The sequence below is a fragment of the Narcine bancroftii genome, chromosome 5, assembly GCF_036971445.1.
Source record: "Narcine bancroftii isolate sNarBan1 chromosome 5, sNarBan1.hap1, whole genome shotgun sequence".
NCBI lineage: Eukaryota > Metazoa > Chordata > Chondrichthyes > Torpediniformes > Narcinidae > Narcine > Narcine bancroftii.
The window spans coordinates 153,698,384-153,719,264 of NC_091473.1; the positions used below are offsets into that span (position 1 = coordinate 153,698,384).

General features: G+C 47.4%; 1 protein-coding gene across 1 annotated transcript in view; it reads left to right on the plus strand.

Annotated features, from left to right (window-relative positions):
• The window catches only part of tnni3k (TNNI3 interacting kinase), a 118,658-nt gene that overhangs the window by 23,642 nt on the left and 74,135 nt on the right, over window positions 1-20,881 (plus strand). The window contains exons 7-15 of the mRNA XM_069939432.1: window positions 2,516-2,654; window positions 4,637-4,781; window positions 6,828-6,932; window positions 7,020-7,114; window positions 7,478-7,627; window positions 9,640-9,726; window positions 17,055-17,111; window positions 17,576-17,668; window positions 17,752-17,809. Of these exons, the coding sequence (XP_069795533.1) occupies window positions 2,516-2,654; window positions 4,637-4,781; window positions 6,828-6,932; window positions 7,020-7,114; window positions 7,478-7,627; window positions 9,640-9,726; window positions 17,055-17,111; window positions 17,576-17,668; window positions 17,752-17,809 (929 nt within the window). The remainder of the gene's footprint in view (window positions 1-2,515; window positions 2,655-4,636; window positions 4,782-6,827; window positions 6,933-7,019; window positions 7,115-7,477; window positions 7,628-9,639; window positions 9,727-17,054; window positions 17,112-17,575; window positions 17,669-17,751; window positions 17,810-20,881) is intronic.

Below are 20,881 nucleotides of genomic sequence, written 5' to 3' on the forward strand. Positions count from 1 at the left end.
CCTCAAGGATCTGTATTGGGCCCATTGTTGTTCGTTATATACATTAATGATCTAGATGATGGGGTGGTGAATTGGATTAGTAAATATGCAGACGATACTAAGATAGGTGGAATAGTGGATAATGAAGAAGGTTTTCAAGGAGTGCAGAGGGATTTGGGCTGCTTAGAAAAGTGGGCTGAAAAATGGCAGATGGAATTTAATGCTGATAAGTGTGAGGTGCTTCATTTTGGTAAGAAGAATCAGAATAGGACATATGTGGTAAATGGGAGAGCATTGAGGAATACAGAAGAGCAGAAAGATTTAGGAGTGACGGTACATCGTTCCCTGAAGGTAGAAACTCACGTGAATAGGGTGGTGAAGAAGGCTTTTAGTATGCTGGCCTTTATCAATCATTGCATGGAATATAGGAGTTGGGAGGTGATGTTGAGATTGTATAAGACGTTGGTGTGGCCTAATTTGGAGTTCTGTGTGCAGTTCTGGTCGCCTAATTATAGGAAGGATATAAACAGAGTGGAGAGAGTGCAGAGAAGGTTTACCAGAATGTTGCCTGGGTTTAAGCATCTGGAGTATGGGGAGAGATTGGACAGATTGGGTCTTTATTCTTTGGAGCGTAGAAGGTTGAGAGGGGATTTGATAGAAGTATTTAAGATTATGAAAGGGATAGACAGAATGGATGTGGATAGACTATTTCCGTTAAGAGGAGGAAAGTTTAAAACAAGAGGACATGAGTTAAGAATTAAGGGGCAGAGGTTTAGAGGTAACATGAGGGGGAACTTCTTTACTCAGAGAGTGGTAGCTGTGTGGAATGATCTTCCGGGAGAAATAGTGGCGGCGGAGTCAATTGTATTATTTAAGAAAAGGTTGGACAGGTATATGGATGAGAGGAAGATGGAGGGTTATGGGCATTGTGCAGGGAGGTGGGATTAGAAAGGGGTGTTTGGTTCGGTGCGGACTAGAAGGGCCTAATGGCCTGTTTCCGTGCTGTAATTGTTATGTTATGGTTCACTTCCACTGGCAGATTGTTCCATAGACCCACCACCCTCCGTGAGAAGGATTTTCCCCTCAGATCCCATTTAAATCTTGCTACGTGCTGGGACCTGAGTTACAGGGAAAGGTTAAACAGGTTAGGACTTAATTCCCTGGAATATAGAAGAATGAGGGGAGATTTGTTCGAGGTATTTGAAATTGTGAGGCAAACAGACAGAGTAAATGTAGGCCGGTTTTTTCCACTGAGGGTGGGTGAGATACAACCCAGAGGACATGGGTTAAGGGCGAAAGGGGAAAAGTTTAGAGGGAACATGAGGCGGAACCTCTTCACACAGAGAATGGTGGGAGTGTGGAACGAGCTGCCAGCTGAAGTGGTGAATGCGGACTAATTTTTAACATTTAAGAAGAATTTGGACAGGTACATGGATGGAAGAGATATGGAGGGCTATGGACTGGGTGCAGGTTGGTGGGACTAGGCAATAAAAATGTTTTAGCACAGGCAAGAAAGGCTGAGGTGGCCTGTTTCTGTGCGGTAATGTCCTATTGTTCTATGCTGGTTGGGCAGCATCTGTGGGACAAGAAAAACTTCATGTTCCAGCTCAGGAACCTTTTGTCTGCACTGGGAATCAGAAAGACAAGTTAGTTTCCAGTGACAATGGAAGAGAGATGGGTAGACAGAAGAAATATCTCTGATAGGGAGAGACCAGATGAGTTAAGGTGATGGTTGGGCACTATCAGTTGCCACAATAATTGCAATGACAAAGGCTTGAGGGGAACGATAGGCTTTATTGCACAGAAGACATGAGCTGGCCCGGATCCAAACTAAGGAAGTGCAGGGCAGGGAAAGATGGCCTGACCTTTATGGCCTGGTCCCAGGGGAGGAGTCCAGGTAAGAGTGTCATCAGGGGGTGGGCCAGCCCAAGCCAATTAGCATGAACAATCCAGAACATTACAGTGGTATAAATAAAAACAAAGCTGCTGGACATAGTCTCTTAGGCAGCATCTGGAGAGAAAAGCAGAATTAAAGTTACAGGTCGAAGTTCATTGTAATTGGGAAAGAGAGAAAATGGTAGTTTTGTGGTGGAAAAAGATAGAAAATGGGATCTCTGACAAGGTTAGGGCAAGGTTGCTATGGAGATATGTTGTTAAAGGGGACAGTTTGAGGGTGATAAACGTCTGGTGTGATGCAGTAGTAGTCAGGATTCGCTAATAAAGAGAGAACACGAGTGGGGCCAACATCACTGACACATAAGATGGCAGGATTGGCCAGTAGTGGTATGGATGCAAAGGACATTGGGAGAATTGAAGACTGAGTGCATCACTCAGTGACCTGCCCAGGTGGAAGGGGAAGGGCTTCCACTCAATCCTGGGGGGGGGGAGGGGGGGGGGGGAGACAGCTTGGTGTGGTGGTGAAGATTGTGAGTGCAGAATTGTCCTGGAGTGGGTAGGGATGTGGGATTGGTCCCAAGGGAGAGAGGAGTGGAAAGCATGGAGGGCTGTGCTGCTAACCCTGTCATTTCCCCCTCAGTTAACCCGGCTGCTTCTGAAGTTCGGGGCGGATGCCAATGTCACTGGGGAGGTGGGGGACAGACCGCTGCACCTGGCCTGTGCCAAGGGCTTCCTCAATATCGTCAGATTGCTGCTCACAGAGTCCAACTCAGCTGATGGTGAGGCCACAGTCACCGGTAACAAATGGCTTCCATGGCCACAGCGAGGGTCGTTACCGGGAGCAAGCCCGTACAGGGACAAGTGGGAGGTTGGAGTGCAGAGTACCCTCAGGATAGGGAACCCTGAAATCAGCGCTCTGCAAATCAGTAAACCCTTCCTCACATTGAACACAGGATGAGGATGAGACAAATCAGCTTCTCCAGCTTCCCGCATCATTCACTGTGATCAGGGCTGATCTGCTTCAGGCCACATCCCCCTTCTATGTCAAATCCCCATCTCCTTCAATCCCTTGATCTATCATACATTTATACTCCTCTTTAAATCCCCAGAGATCCGGTCCCCACAACCCTTCACTTTAAATCCACCAGTGATCCAGTCTCCACACCCCTACTCTTTAAATCCACAGTAATCCAGTCTCAACACCCCTCCTCTTTAAATCCACAGTGATCCAGTCCCCACACCTCATCTTAAAATCCCCAGAGATCCAGTCTCCACAACCTCCTCTTTAAATCCACAGTGATCCAGTCTCCCCCTCCTCTTTCAATCCCCTGTGATCCAATCTCCCCTCCCCTTTAAATAGCAAGTGATCCAGTAACCACACCCCTCCTCTTTAAATGCCATAATCCAGTCTCCATACCCTTCCTCTTTAATCCCCCAGCAATCTAGTCTCCACACTCCTCCTCTTTAAATCCCCAGTGATCCAGTCTCCACACCCCTCCTCTTTAATACCCAGTGATCCAGTCTCCACACCCCTCCTCTTTAATACCCAGTGATCCAGTCTCCACACCCCTCCTCTTTAAACCGCAGTGATCCAGTCTCCACACCCCTCCTCTTTAAATCCCCAGTGAACTAGTCTCCACACCCCTCCTATTTATATCCTCAGTGATCCAGTCTCCACACCCTTCCTCTAAACCCCCAGTGATCCAGTCTCCACACCCTCCTCTTTAAATCCCCAGTGTTCCAGTCTCCACACCCCTCCTGTTTAACTCCTCGGTGATCCAGTCTCCACACCCCTCTTTAAATCCCCCAGTGATCCTGTAACCACACCCATCCTCTTTAAATCTCTTGTGATCCAGTCTCCACACCCCTCCTCTTTAAAACCCCAGTGATCCAGTCTCCACACCCCTCCTCTTTAAAACCCCAGTGATCCAGTCTCCACACTCCTTCTCTTTGCTCCTCTTTAAATCCTCAGTGATCCAGTCTCCACACTCCTCCTCTTTCGCTCCTCTTTCAATCCCCAGTGATCCAGTCTCCACACCCTCCAGAATAGAAAATTCCAGAGTGTCCACTGAGAATTTCCTACACACCTCAGATTTAAACAACTACCCCCAATCCTCCAACTCTCTCCTCTCATTCAAAGCATTCCCACTGGTATAAGCATCTCCATATCTCCCCAGTCATGTCCCCCAGAATCTGATAACTGATCACCTCTCAATCTTCTAAGCTCTGGAATATAGACCCACATTCTTTAACAGCTCATGTGGTGGTATGACCTTGATTGTATGACTGTGAATTTATGACAAATACTGGATGATTGAGATCGTATGACTTTAATTGTATAGCCGTGATAGTTTGATTGAGATTGTATGTTCTTGGCTGAATAACTGAATGTATGTCCTTTTGTATATCTGTGTTGTATGACTATGTTGCGTTCCTTGACCCAACCTCTCTCTCAGTACCACGGTCTTGCTCTGTTGACTTTTGTGTCCAGAAATCCACCTCTTTCTGCAATGTTAATTAATTTGCCCTCCACAACTTTGATGGCAGAGAATTCCAAAGCTTGTCTGATATTTCTCCTCACCCTCCCATCTTCCTCTGCCCACACCTAACCCTATGTCCTGTGGTTTTCGATGTCCCTGTACTGGGTCATTCCTATCTCCTTATCTCCCTCCCTTAATCTCTGGAAATGTGAATCCTTGGTTATCTGCAAATGTATCTTCAAGAGTACTAATAAGTTCTCTCCTATTCCTGGTGATCACAGTCAATACACTGGACAATGAGGACCACTCACCTCTCCATTTCTGTTGCCGCTTTGGCCATCATGAGATCGTCAGGTATCTGCTGCAGGGCAACTTCAGTGTGCAGCCTCACGCAGTGAATATATACGGAGATACAGCTCTACACCTGTGAGTGAACTCACTGCTGGAGAAGCTCAGGGGGAGATGGTGACATCTGTGGTGGCAGAGGAATCCTTAATAGTTTGGGTTGAATTGCTTTATTTGGACTGAAAGAGTAGAGTGAGGTGGAGAGAGATGAGTGAGACAGGGTCTGGCAGAACATAGAACAGTACAGTCTTTCGACTCACCATATTTGCTCCAATTTAAACCACACATCCGCCTGCACACAGTCCCTATCGCTCCACTCTCTGCCTGTCACGTTAGTCTAAATGCCTCTTAAACGTCACTGTTCTATTTGCTTCCATCACTACTGGTACCCTGTTCCAGGCACACAACACTCTGTGTGGAAAAAAAACCTTGCAAATCCCCTTTAATCTTCCTCCCATTCATGCACAAATTCCCTCATTGTCCTCAAGTGGCTCTACCCCTCTCCCCAATTACACCCTTTTCTATAATATATGTACAATAATATAAACTAATTCCAGCATCATTTGAACCCTCCCTACCTCACACCCATAATCCTCTATTTTTCTTATATCACATGCCTGTTTAAGTTTCTTTTCAATGCCCCCATGATTCCAGCCTCTACATCCTTAACAATGCATTCTCGCCACCTACCACTCTCTGTAAAAAAAAAACAACTTGTCTCCACTAAATCTCCACACCTCACCTGAAACAGATGTCCTTTGCTGTAGGCCATTTCTGGCCTGTAAAGAAGCTGCTGGGTGTTCACTCTAACTCAGTCTCTCATACTTTTATATGCCCCTCTCAAGTCACCTCTCATCCTCCATTGCTCCAAAGAGAAAAGTCCTGGCTCTGTCAACCTTTCTCTTTGTTCTGTTCTATTTTTTAACTTGCTGACTTATGGCACAGTAATCTTGAGATTACATCCCTTCAGGACCTTTTTTTTTTAACTTCCACCTACCTCACTCAATTTTCTTTGCAGGACTTCATCTCCCTTCCTGCCTCTGCTGCTGGTACCAACATGGACCATGACCTCTGGCTGCTCACCCTCCCCTTTCCAAGCGACCTTTACCTGCTCCAAGAAATCCTGGAACCATCCTGGACTTTTGCTTGTAGCCACAGAACAACGTGTCTGGGCCCTTCATTGGAGTCCTTGATCACTCTTGCTCCCCTTGGCTGCCCAGCCTTGCTTTGCCACAGAGCTAGTCCTAGTACCACTGATTTGGCTACTGCTGTCAATTCCCCTGATAGCCCCCATTCTAAATGGTACACCTGTTAGAGAGGGGGACACCCACAGGGGACTCCTGCACAACCTGCGTGCTTCTTCTGTCAATCACCCTTCTATCTGCCTCTTCTGTCAATCACCCATCTACCAGCCCTACCTGTCAATCATCCATTGACCTGCCCCTCTTGTCAATCACCCATTGACCCACCCCCCCTGTCAATCACCCATCTACCTGGCTTCCATTCCTGTCAATCAGCTATCGACCCACCTCTCATGTCAATCACCCATCTACCTGTTCATCCTGTCAATCACCCCTCTACCCAACTTCCCCTCCTGTCAATCACCCATTTACCTGGCTGCCCCTGTCAATCATCCATCTACATTAAAGCTGACATTGTGGCTGACACCAAGAAACCCTTCCATTCTTGAAGGGTTGGGTGTCTGGAATTCCCTCTCCCAAAAAATAATGGTGGGGTTAAAGTCAATGAGGAGGTTGTGAGGAATGGGGTCACTATGCTCCTTTCATTTCTGTATCCTGAGCTGGAAGGCCCAGGTGCACCAGGCAGAGGCAGCAGCCCAGCACAAATGATCTGTCTCCATCACTACTGGATGTCCTGCAGTCATTCCAAGCAGGAAGTTGGGATTCTATCTGGAGCAGAAAGGGAAGATGGAAAGGGAGAGGAAGGGTCCAGGCATAAGTGGTGAACACGGTAGGGCATGGGAGTGGGAAGGGTAAAAAAAGAGAGCTGCATGGATGGAGGGGCTGAGCTGCTTCTGAGTAGCTCGTAATGGTGGGAGGAGTTACAGAGAACAGCTCCTGTGCCCGGTTATGGAAGGTGGAGTCATCTTTGACATTTGACCCTCAGAGCATGTTACAACGGGAAAATGGAAGTGGCCAGAGAGTTGATCCGACTCACAGGGACAGAGAGCTTGACCAAGGAGAACATCTTCAGTGAGACCTCCTTCCACAGGTGGGCCATCCCCTTCCACATTCCCTTCAGCCATTCCTCACTTCAGCCCCAACGGCTGGACTTTCATTCTTTCCCATCTGCCCACAGCTCCTGCACCTATGGGAAGAACATTGATCTAGTGGAATTTCTGATCAGCCAGAATGCCATGAGTATAAATCATCAGGGCCGGGATGGACACACTGGTGAGAATGGTTGCTGCGTGGCTCCAAGATACACCCTTCAGCCCACCATTGCCATGCTGGCCATCAACTTCCCATCCACTCATCCTATTCACCAGCCCATCCCTTCCCTGCCTCCATGACTCAGAGGTTGCCAGACCCTTGGTAAACGTTGGGAGTCTCTACCTCCAACTTCACCTCTGGTAGTGCGTTCCGGAGCATAACCCCCTCTGGGGGGAAAATTCCCCACAGTTCCCCTCTTGACCTTCTGCTCCTAAGCCTACCCACAGCTTAGGTCAATTTTAATGATTAACCAACAGAACATCAGTCTCCAGCGTGTAGGACTATTGGAGTTTTAGTACCTATCTGAATTGTTTATCGTGCCAGGTTTACACAGTGCCTGTTACCATGGACATATCCGCCTGGTACAGTTCCTATTGGACAATGGAGCGGACATGAACCTGGTGGCCTCTGACCCAAGCCGTTCCAGTGGTGAGAAGGATGAGCAAACTTGCCTGATGTGGGCGTACGAGAAAGGTAAACCAGATTATGCATTGAAAGCCTGTCAGTACCACAGTGGATCAATGCAGACACTCATTCCTCATGTAAAGCCTCACACAGAGCCCAGGCTAAATAGGTTAATCCTAATATAACTTTCTGGATGGAGCAGTACTGAAGACGGGAGTGGGCCACACTGTGGGAGAGGTAGTACTGAGGGAAGTGGCCACACTGTGGGAGAGGTAGTACTGAGGGAGGGGGGGCACACTGCTAAAAAGATGGAGAAAGATAAGTGATTTGTTTGAACTGGGATTTGAATTGAAGGAGGTTGTGTGTGAGGTGTGAGAGTCGGGCAGACTTGTTCAAAAGAAGTGAGTAAAGCTCTGCTCTCTCCAACTAAGCAAGTCCAGGAATCAGCCGGCAGTTTGCCAGGATGGCTTTACTCCCCTGCAGAACTACTATCTTGCACCCAATTTGTTCATTGAAAGTTGAACATTGATGACTCCACTGCTGGTTGATCACTTTCTCATTTCGCACTGACACCTTGTCCCAGGAATTAATGGGAAATTAATCGGTTAAGGGTCCAGTGGGAAAGGAAAACAATCATCATGCCGGCCTCTACCCCAACATTGTCCCTGGCATCAGTTGATGCTGGCGGGCTGATTAAACCAGTGGAAAAAGGACAACTTCATTCCATTCCATTTGAAGGTAGACTTTCCAATCCCCGTGGATCAGTGGTGTTTAGTGGAAAACCCGTCAGCGTTCCAGTTAAAGGTGGCCCAGTGGGAATAGCACAAATGAGTTCCTATCCTGGGACACTACATGACCAATTAACTGGGATGCCAGTGGGAAAAGGGCTACTGATTAGTTTGGCAGTCAGTTGTTAATGACTTTTCAATGGTGCCTCAAAGACTTGGGAGCCTCAGCCTCACCTTCAAGGAGTTTGGGAGGCGTCAGTGCATTGCCAGGGAGCCAGTTCATAAAACATCCAGGGATTTCTGTTCATCGCTCTGCTATCTCATCGTCCGGATAAAGGTCTCACATCTTGGACTCTCGTTTCTACATGGGGAATATGGGATGGTGGGCTCTGAGGAGGACTGAGTTAGCACAACTTCAGTCAACATGAGACCTGCCCTCTCCTGTGGTAGATGATTGTTTGTTTGTTTTTCATAAATATCCCAGACCTGTCTTCTGAAAGACCTGGGCCCTACAGGAGTTGCACTGGGCCAATGACTTCAACAACCCCTGTGGCCAGGAATTCTTTCATTGGAAGATGAGAATGTGGTCTTGCTCCTTGTCCCCAACTATCACAGATGGAAAATGTACGGAGGCAATGGTGGGGACCCTGGCTGTTACAGCAAGTGTGAAAATAGAGGGGAATTCTATTGTGCCTACAAAATGAGAAGGCGGTGGGTCTCGAGTTGAGTCGATTCACAGACTCATCAGCCATCTTTCACTTCAGCAGATTGGTTGAGACTATGTTTCACGGGGATAAGGAGTGTGCAAGGGTGCAGCCCCTGCTCTTGTGTTTGAGGGGGTTGCTCCTCAAGTTCTGGCTCCATTTCAGCCCCACGCTCCTGATCTTTGGGCACCCGGTGCGGGGGAGGGAGGGTTGGTTGAGGGTTGTCCATGTCGGTCTGGTACTGGGCCTGACGAAAATGGCCATCCAGGGGTCCAGGCGGCGGGCAGTTGAGGGTTCAGCTCTGGCTGACTGCTTGCCCCTCTTCTGAGGACACCTGTGTAGCTGTGTATCCCTGGGGAAGAGGGCAGTGTGGAGGGTCTTCGTGAACAGTTGACTCCCCGAGGGTTTGACAGTATTGATGGCGATAATCATGTTTCAGTTTGTAACTTATATTTTGTATGAATAGCCTGAATTGTAAATTAATTTAGTACTTGTAACTTTTAGACTAAGAATAATAAAGAGGCGATATCGATTTACCGCCCAAAAAGGGCGGCAATGATGGAGCGCTGCATGGAAATGCATACTGTTGTGATGGAATGGTTATCGTGGTTTGGATATTTCCTAGCTGACATTGCTGTTTGATCTCCAGGTCATGATGCCATCGTGACTTTGCTGAAGCATTATAAACGGCCGCAGGACGAATCTCCATGCAATGAGTACTCACAGCCTGGAGGAGGTGGGTGCATGGACTGACTCTGCTCCCGGGAGGTGGGTGCGCGGACTGACTTTGTTCCACCCTGTTGTCGGGCGTACCAGGCTGTTTTCAGGAGGCCACATGGGCTTCAGTTTAAGGCACCAGACCAGAAATGAGGAGGGTGCCAGCGACATTGACCAGTTTGTGGTTTCGCTGATGGGAAATTAGTCACTTGCCTTGGGGCAGAAGAGATTTCTAAAATACGTTGATGGGGTCAGCACAGAGAAGATCTCAACTTAGGGGATATGAAACCAGAGGCCATCTATTAGGAAATGGAGAAATAGAGGCTTGATATGAATCCCTTCCATAGTTATGTGTCCATCCAGATACGACTGTATCTGCTTTCACCACTACTCCTGGGTAAAATATTTACTGCACATATTTCTCTTAAATTTTTCCCCGTTAATTTAAACAGATGTCCTCCAGTGTGGGATGTTTTTACCCTGGGGAAAAGATTCTGACTGTTTAGCCTAGCAATGCATCTCATGGTCTTATAGAACATAGAACACTACAGCACTGTGCAGGCCATTTGACCCTCAATGTGGTGCTGACCCATATATTGCTTAAAAAAACTACTAACCCTTCCCTCTCCATAACCCTCTTCCATCCATGTGTCTGTCTAAGAGTCCCTTAAATGGCCCTAATGTTTCAGCCTCCACCACTATCTCTGGCAAGGCATTCCAGGTCCCCACAGTTCTGCATCAAAAAAACACCCCTGCAACCTCCTCCACTTCCAGGCACATGCTGCCTCCTGTATCCTTTAGCGGCCCCACCTGCATTCTCATCATCCTTCTGTTCTTCATATAAGCACAGAATGCCTTGGGATTCTCCTTAATCCTACATGCCAAGGCCTTCTCATGCCCCCTTCAAGCTCTCCTAAGTCTTGGGTGTCACTGTGCACCAGTCATTGAAAGTGGGCATTCAGGTAGAGCAGGCAGTCAAGAAAGCGAATGGTACATTGGCATTCATAGTAAGAGGATTCAAGTACAGGAGCAGAGAGGTTCTACTGCAGCCGTACAGTGCCTTGGTGAGACCACACCTGTATTGTGTATAGTTTTGGTCTTCTTATCTGAGGAAAGACATCCTTGCCATAGAGGGAATGCAAAGAAGGTTCACTAGATTGATATCAAGGATGGCAGGACTTGAATATAGAGAAAGGCTGGATCAACTAGGCTTATACTAGCTGGAATTTAGAAGATTGAGGGTGGATCTAATAGAAACGTATAAAATTCTTAAGGGATTGGACAGGCTAGATGCTGGAAGGTTGTTCTCGATGTTGGGGAAAACCAGAACCGGGGTCACAGTTTAAGGATAAGGGAGATGTCTTTTAGGGCTGAGATGAGATAAATCTTTTCTATCAGAGAGTGGTGAATCTGTGGAATTCTTTGCCACAGGAAGTAGTTGAAGCCAGTTCTTTATCTATATTTAAAAGGGAGTTAGATTTGGCCCTTGTGATGAATGGGGATCAGGGGGTCTGGGGAGAAAGCAGGTACTGAGTACTAAGTAGACAATCAGCCATGATCAAAACGAATGGTGGTGTAGGAATGAAGGGCCAAATGGCCAACTCCTACAACAATTTTCTATATTTCTATGTTTCTTAAGCTCCTTCCTGGCTACCATATACTTCTCATGAATCCTTCCTGTTTCCTGTTTCCGAGATCTAATGTATGCTTTCTTCTTCTTGACAAGTTGCCTGACCAGTTTCATCAGCCATGGTTCCCTTCTCCTACTATCGTTTCATTGTCTCAGTGGGACAAATCTATCCTGAAAACTTTTTATAAACCTTTATCAGATTTCCCCTCAGCCCCCGACACTCCAGAGAAAACAATACAAGTTTGTCCCTCCCCATAACTCGTACCCTCTAAAATCTGGGCAACACCCTGGTAAACTTTTCTGTCTCCTTTCCAAAGCTTCCACATCCTTCCTGTCATGTGGTGACAAGAATTGTGCACAGTATCCAGATATAGTCAAATCAAATTTTTATATCACCGCAACATGACCTCCTGACTTTTATACCAAATACCCTGTCCAATGAAGCCCAGAATGCCACACACCTTCTTTACCACCCTCTCTGCTGTGTGGCCACATTCAATGAGCTGTGGACCTGGACCACATACCCCTCTGCGAATCAGTGTTTTCAAGAGTCCCACTATTTACTGTATACATTCCCCTCATTTTTGACCTCCCGAAGTCCACAAATCGCACTTGTCTGGATTAAACTCCATCTGCCATTTCTCTGCCCTTATCTGTAAATGAACTTTATCCTGTGTATTCTTTGATAACCCCCTACACCACACGTGTCAAACTCTGGCCCGAATCCCGGGGATCGGAGCGCTGAACTCAGCCCGCCCGGCTCCCGGACACACAGACGCGGCTGGAGTTGGGGACCATCCTCGCTGGGTCTGCGCTTCAGCGGCGACGCCGGACTGAATGTCTCATTGGCGATGCCTTCCCCCTCGCTCTGTGCGCGGCAGAGCCTGCCTCCCACTCCTTTTGTTGGAGACGAGCCCGGCGCCGTGAGATCGCAGTTTAATCCCTCTCCAACCATGGGAGGGGGGTGGGAGCAACGCGCTCTTCTCAGCCAATTCCTCCACCGCCCCGGACGCCGGCGTTTCAACGGGGGGTTTGGATGCCTTCGTCAGGCGACCGACCTGTTGGTCCAAGACAAGGGGAGAGCGTACAAACTCCACACAGACAGCACCTGAACTCGGGTGGAGCTGCAACCCCACATTCCACATCAGGACTGTGTAAGATTGGGAGCAGTGAGACGGAAGCTTATTTTGTTCCTGTGATTTAAGCCTTTCTTGGGGTGGGGGGGGGGTCCTTCTCTGACCACTTGCCTAACAATTAACCTAATCAGATGTGGAGTTACCACAATACAACAGTTCTCAACCTTTTTCTTTCCACTCGCGTCCCTGTACCATTGGTGCTCTGTGATTAGTAAGGGATTGCTTAACGTGGTCTGTGGGTGGAAAGAAAAAGTTTGAAGACCACTGCTTTAATCATCCCTCATTGACTCGTCATGTGCACGGTTTCAGAACTCCTAAGGAAATGGGCCAATGACAATGACAATGAAAGAGTTTATCCAAAACTATTATTAAACATTTATTTTAATAAGAAAAAGTTTAACATTACATATGTTGAAAGAAGAGAAAACATGCAGATGTTGTTGAAAATTTTCAATAAATATTAAGTTCGGCCCTCGACTTAGTCCAAGTTTTTAATTTTGGCCCTCCGTGAATTTGAGTTTGACACCCCTGCCCTACACTGTCCACAACTCCACTAATCTTTGTATCACCTGCAAACTTAAAAGCCCACCCACCTATGTTTTCATCCATCATTTAAACAGAAGCAGTCCCAACACTAATCAGCCTACCACGGGGGACCTTGTAAAACCCCTTAATAAAGTCCACATAGACAGCATCCATTGCCCTACACTAATCAACCATTCTTGTCATTTCCTCAAAAAACTCAATCAAATTAGTAAGACATGATCTGTCTCTCACAAAGCAACGTTGACTGTCCTAATCTAACGATGACTTCCAAAATGCCTACATATCCTCTCCCAAAGTATATTTTCCAATGCTACTCTACCTGATAACAGCTGTTCCCAATTACCTCCCCTCAACTCTTAACTAATCCTGTCACAAATTTCTCTCCCGACTCAGTTTTTGTCTTATCTATGGCAGTCACCCAATGGAGATGCCAATCCCAAACGTATTGATGAGGAGCAGTTTACCAAGTTGCCTGGGGTGAGGGGGAGCTTGTGAGATACAACCTGAATGTGCTGTCTCTGTCAACACCAATGGATCTGACTGGTTTTATTGTTGCTCTGACTAAACATATTGGGCCATCTTGGGGGAAGGCAGCATTGACCATCAGCCTTATGGTTGGATTTGGAGTCAACAATAGGAAAACTGTGATCATGGCAGATCTGTCCCAGACCTTGTCTGCTATATGATGCCAGTTCCCCATCTCCCTCAATCCCCCGATCTCTTAAACATTTATCGGCTGCCTCACAAAACTCCCGTGATCCAGCCCTACATATCTCCGCTTTAAACCCCCAGTGATCCAGTCACCCAACCCCTCATCTTTAAACCCCCAGGGATCCAGTCTCCACACCCCTCCCCTTTAAGCACCCAGTAATCCAGTCTCCAAATCCCTCCTCTTTAAATCCCCAGTGATCCAGTCACCCAACCCCTTCTCTTTAAACCCACAGTGATCCAATCTCTTCACCCCCTCCTCTTTACATCCCAGTGATCCAGTCTCCACCCCTCCTCTTTAAATCCCCAGTGATACAGTCACCACATCCCTCCTCTTTAAACCCACAGTGATCAAGTTTACACAACCTTTCTCATTAAAACCCCAGCGATCAAGTCTCCAAACCCCTCATATTTAAACACTCAGTGATCCAGTCTCCACACACATATTTAAATCCCCAGTGATACAATCTCCACATCCTCCTCTTTAAATCCCCAATGATTCAGTCTCCACACCCTCCTCTTTAAATCCCCAGTGATCCAGTCTTCACACCCCTCCATAATTTGCCACATCATCCAGTCTCCACACCCCACCTCTTTAAACCCCCCCAGTGATCCAGTTTCCACACCCCTCCTCTTTAAATCTCCAGTGATCCAGTCTCCACCCTCCCCTTTAAATCCTGGGATCCAGTCCCCACACCCATCCTCTTTAAAACCCGAGTGATCCAGACTCCACACCCCTTCTCTAAAAAACCCCAGTGATCCAATCACATCACTCCCTTCTTCTTTAAATCCACATGATCCATTCTCCACCCCCTCCTCTTTAAATCCCCAGTGATAGTGTCCACACCCCTCTTCATCAAACCCCTAGTGATCCAATCTCCACACCCCTCCTGTTTAAACCCACAGTACTCCAGTCCCCATACCCTCTTCTTTAAAACCCAATGATCCAGTCTCCACATCCCTGCTCTTTAAATTCCCAGAGATCCAGACTCCACACCACTCCTCATTAAACCCCTCATTCTTCCAGTCTCCACACCCCTCCTCCTCAAACCGGCAGTGATCCAGTCAACAAACCGCTCCTGTTAAATACCCAGGGATCCAGTCTCCACACCCCTCCTCTTTTAACCCACAGTGATCCAGTCTCCACACCCCTCCTCTTTGAATGCCTAGTGATTCAATCACTACCCCCTCTTTTTTAAATCCCAAGTGATCCAGTCTCCATACACCTCCTCTTTAAATCCCCAGTGATCCAGTCTCCACACCCCTCATCTTTAAATCCCCAGTGATCCAGACTCCATAACCCTCCTCTTTAAATTTCCACACCCATCCTCTTTTAACCCCCCAATGATCTTGTCTCCACACCACTCCTCATTATAACCCCCGGTCATCCAGTCTCCATACCACTCCTCCTTAATCCACAGTGATCCAGTCAACAATCCCCTCATCTTTAACCCATAGGGATCCAATCTCTTCAACCCCTCCTCTTTAAATTTCCAGTGATACAGTCACCACATCCCTCCTCTTTAAACCCCCAGTGATCCAGTCACCACACCCATTCTCTCAATCCCTCGTGATCCAGTCTCTACACCCCTCCTCTTTAAATCCCAGGGACCAGTCTCCATAACACTCCTCATTAAACACCCCAGTGATCCATTCCCAGTGATCCAGTCTCCACACACCTCATATTTAAATCCCCAGTGATCCAGTGTCTACACCCTCCTCTTTAAATCACCAATGATCCAGTTTCCACACCCCTCCTCTTTAAATCCCCAGTGATCCAGTCCCACACCCTTCCTCTTTAAACCTTCAGTGATCCAGTCCCCACACACCTACTCTTTAAACCCACAGTCATCCAATCTCCACACCCCTCCTCTTTGAACCCCAGTGATCTAGTCCCCACACACATCCTCTTTAAATTCCCAGTGATCCAGTTTCCACCTCCCACCTCTTTAAACCTCAGTGAACCAGTCTCCACATCCCTGCTCTTTAAACCCCCAGTGATCCAGTCTCCACACCCCTCCTCTTTAAACCCACAGTACTCCAGTCCCCATACCTTCTTCTTTAAAACCCAATGATCCAGTCCCCACATCCCTGCTCTTTAAATTCCCAGAGATCCAGACTCCACACCACTCCTCATTAAACCCCACATTCATCCAGTCTCCACGCCCCTTCTCCTCAAACCCACAGTGATCCAGTCAACAAACCCCCCCTGTTAAATACCCAGGGATCCTGTCTCCACACCACGCCTCTTTAAACCTGCAGTGATCCAGTTTCCACCTCCCACCTCTTTAAATCCCAAAGGATCCAATCTTGACACCCCTCCTCTTTAATCCCCAGGGATCCAGTCTCCATAACACTCATGAGGAAAGATTGCGCAAATTGGGATTGTACTCCCTGGAGTTTAGAAGATTGAGAGGGGATCTCATAGAGACATATAAAATTCTGGCAGGACTGGACAGAGTGGATGCAGATGGGATGTTTCCAATGATGGGAAAATCCAAAATCCGGGGCCATGGTTTGAGGATAATAGGCAAACCATTTAGGACCGAGATGAGGAGGAATTTCTATACCCAGAGGGTGGTGAATCTGTGGAATTCATTGCCACAGAGGGCAGTGGAGGCAGGTTCATTAAATATATTTAAGAGGGAATTAGATCTATTTCTTCAGTATAAGGGTATTAAAGGTTAAGTAGAGAAGGCGGGGACGGGGTACTGAACTTTAAGTTCAGCCATGATCTCGTTGAATGGCGGAGCAGGCTCGAAGGGTCGAATGACCTACTCCTGCTCCTATCTTCTATGTTTCTATTAAACCCCCCACTGATCCAGTCTCCACACCCCTCCTCTTTAAGCCCCCAGTTATCCAGACTCCATACCCCTCCTCTTTAAATCCCCTGAGTTCCAGTTCCACACCCCTTCTCTTTAAACCCCCAGTAATCCAGTCTCCACAACCCTCCTCTTTTAAGTCCCTCATTGATCCAGTCTCCACACCCCTCTTCTTTTAATCTCCCATTGATCCAGTCTTCTTCCCCTCCACTTTAAATCCCCAGTGATCCAGTCTCCCCTCCCCTTTAAATCCTCCATTGATCCAGTCTCCACATCCCTCCTCCTTAAATCCCCAATGATCCAGACTTTCCAACTCCGGTGCATAGTGTTGGCATTCGTGTTCCCTCCCACGGTTATTGTTTAACTGGAATCCTGGAAGGAGGTTTGGAATGACCACCTACAGGATTGATCTGGGAAAAGAGCTGCTGCCCTGGGCACGTTGGGCCAAGTGGCCTGGTTCAGTGGTATCACATCCAGTTTTGATACATGCTCCTTTCTTTTGCAGACGGCTCCTATGTGTCCGTCCCATCACCTTTGGGGAAGATCAAAAGCATGACGAAAGGTGAGTGGGATGTTAGTTCTCACAGTTCTGGAGCCTTGCAGTCTGTCCATCCCAGTCATTCCAATCACCCCCTCCCACCACTGACTTCCTACCTCTGTTGGAGGTACATGTCTTTGTATTCAGGGAGTCGTCCAGCGTGGAAACAGGGCCTTTGATCCACCAAATCCACGCTGACCATCACCCACCCATTACCCTGATCCAGTTCCATCCTCTCTTCATTTCCATCACCTCCCCTCAGCTTTTACCCCTCCCCCACACACTGGGAGCCCAATAAACCAGCAACTGTATATATCTTTGGGATGTAGATATAAACCAGAGCCCTCAGGGATAGACTCCACACAGACTGTGCTGGAGATGGGGATCAAACCGGTGTCACTCTCAATACGACCCTTCCCTGCTTAGTGGTGTGCTAACTGCTGGCCGTGATTGATGTCGCCACCTTATTGTTCATTCCTCTTTGACAGAGAAAGTGGACATCCTCCTCCTGCGAGCCTGCCTCCCTTCCCACTTTCACCTCCATCTGTCAGACATCGAGTTCCATGAAATTATTGGATCAGGTGAGGACATCGGCTGATGGTGTGGGCAGTTGTGAGGGGATCTGTTCAAGCTGACACTGACCTGCTGTGTCTCTTATCCTCAGGATCCTTTGGCAAGGTTTACAAAGGCAGGTGCCGGAATAAAATCGTTGCCATTAAAAGGTGAGATCCCACTGAGGTCAGGCCAGGTGTGGGGGCTGGGAGAGGTGTGGTGTCAGGCAGAGGTGGGGCAGGGAAGGATGTAGGGGGAGGGAGAGGGCACACAAGGGTATGGGCGCTGGCAGCGGTGTGGAGGCAGGGAGAGGTGGGGGAAGGGGAAGGTATGGAGGCAGGCAGAGCTGCAGGGCAGTGTTTGGAGGCAGGGAGAGATGTGGGGGCAGGGAGAGACCATAAGGCAGAGCAGAAATAGACCATTCAGCCCATCAAATCTGTCCCACCATTTAATCATGAGCTGATCCATTTCCCCACTCAGCCTCATTGCCCAACCTTCTCCCCATAACCTTTGATGCCCTAGCTAATCATTAACCTGTCAATCTCTATCTTAAATACACAACCCTGGAGGTCCTTCAGCCTCGTGCCTAACTCCCTGAACTCTCCTTGCAGGACCTCCTCACCCTTTCTCCCACGACTTCTGGTTGCTCACTCTCCCTCCTGAGAATGCAGTGAACTCGATCTGAGATATCTTGGACCCTGGCACCAGGGAGGCAACAGACCACCCAGGATACTCAATCCCTTCCACAGAACCTCTTATCTGTCGCTCTAACTATGGAATCTCCCATCACTACAGCTCACCTCTTCTCCTCCCTTCCCTTCTAGCCACAAGACCAGACTCTGTGCCAGAGACCTGATCTCCTCGGCTTGTCCCTGGTAGGTCACCCCCCACAACAGTATCCAAAATGGTATACTTGTTATTTGAGGGACCCGCCACAGGGGTGCCTTGGCTGTCTGTTCCTTCCCCCCTCCTGACCGTCACCCATCTACCCTCCTCCTGTTCCTAGGTGTGATATCTGTCACCCCCTCTGCCTCTCAAATTCATCAACTCCAACTCGGCTTCTCAGGAGCTGCAGCTGGATGCAATTCTCTCAGATGAAGTCATCAAGGATCCTGCTGGCTTCCCTGACGATCCACATTCTGCAATGTCCAAGGGTACACAGTGTACAGGAAAGATAGGCAGGTAGGTAGAGGGGGAGGGGTGGCGCTGATGGGAAGCAATGATATTAAAACATTAGAAAGAAGGGTCATAGGGTCAGATAAGAAATGGTCAGGGTAAAAGGACCCTATTGGCAGCTATTTACATGCCCCCGAACAGCTGCCGGGAGGTAGATGACAAGTTCCATCTGGAAATAGAAAGTGTGTGTCAGAAAGAATATGTCAATATAATTATGGGAGATTTTAACATAAAAGAGGGTTGGGAAAGTCAGGAAGGGATGGGATCTCAGGAGAGAGAGTTTGTAGAATGGCTATGGTATGGTTTTTGGGGCAGCTTGTCGATAAGCCCACTAGGGAATCAGCGGTTTTGGATTGGGTGATGTGTAATGAACCTGAGGTGATTGGGGAATTAAAGGTAATGGAGCCCTTAGGGAGTAGTGATCATAACACGATTGGTTCAGTTTCAAATTTGTAAAGGAGAAGCTGGTATGAGGTGTGTTAGTATTTCAGTGGAACAAAGAGAATGACAGTGGGATGAGAAAGGAGCTGGCCCAAGTTAACTGATGGGACGGCAGAACAGAATTGGATGATATTTCTAAAGAAATAAGGAAATTGCAGGATAGATATATTCCAAGGAAAAAGAAAGTTATGAATGGAAAAATGGCACAAATGTGGCTACAAGAGAGGTCAAGGCTAAAATAAAAGCACAAGGAAGCAAAAATTAGTGGGAAAACAGAGGACTGGGAAATTTTTTAAAACTTACAGAAAGAGACAAATAAAGTCATTAGGAAAAAAAAGATGAATTATGAAAGGAAGTTGGCAAATAAAACATACAAAAGGATATTGAGTTTTTAAAAAATATGTGAAGAGTAAAAGAGACATGGGTAGATCTAGGGCCGATTGAAAATGATGCTGGAGAAATTATAATGGGTGACAAAGAGATGGCAGAGGAACTAAATGAGTATTTTGTGTCAGTCTTCAAAGAGGAAGACAAAAGCCATGTACCCGATAGTCAGAGGACTCAGGGAATAGAATTAAGTACAGTCAGGATTACTAGAGAGATAGTGGTTAGTAAGCTGAATGGATTAAAGATAGATAAGTCTCCTGGACCCGATGAGGTGCACCCATGGGTTCTGCAGGAAGTGGCTTTGGAGATTGTGGAGGCTTTGGAAATGATTTTCCAGAAATCAATAAACTCTGGCATGGTTCTGGAAGACTGGAAGGTCGCAAATGTAGTTCCGCTGTTTAAGAAAGGAGGGAGGCAGAAAAAAGGAAATTACAGGCCTATTAGTCTAATGTCAATAGTTGGAAAGTTGTTGGAGTTGATCCTCAAGGACGAGATTATGAAATACCTCGAGGTGCATGAAGTGATAGGTCCAGGCCAGCATGGGTTCATGAAGGGAAGATCCTGCCTGACCAACCTATTGGAATTTTGTAAGGAGATCTCAGATAGGATGGACAAGGGAGAGGCTGTGGATGTTGTGCATTTGGATTTTCAAAAGGCCTTGGATAAGGTGCCACATAGAGGCTGTTTAACAAGATGAGAGCTCATGGAATTACAGGAAAGATATTAGACTGGGTGGAGCATTGGCTGATAGGCAGGAAGTAAAGGGTGGGAATAAAGGGACCCTGTTCTGGTTGGTTTCCAGATACTAGTGGTGTTCACAGGGGTCGGGGTCGGGCTTGGGGTTGGGGCTGCTTCTTTTGTCAATGTATATTAATGATTTAGATAATGGATTGAATGGTTTTGTGGCGAAGTTTGCAGATGACACCAAGATAGGTGGTGGAGTAGGAAGTGTTGAAGAAACTTAAAGGTTGAGGGAGACTTGGACAGCTTAGGAGAGTGGGCAAAGAAATGGCAGATGAGATGCAATGTGGAGAAACGTACGGTTGGACATTTTGGATGAGGAAAAAAACAGGAAGATTATTATTTGGATGGGGAGAAAATTCAGAAGTGCAAAGGGACCTGGGGGTCCTCGTGCAGGAAAACCTAAAGGTTAACCACCAGGTTGGATCGGCGGTAAAGAAAGCGAATGCACAGTCTTAGAATTAGAAGGGACCCATTTAAAACAGAGATGAGAAGAA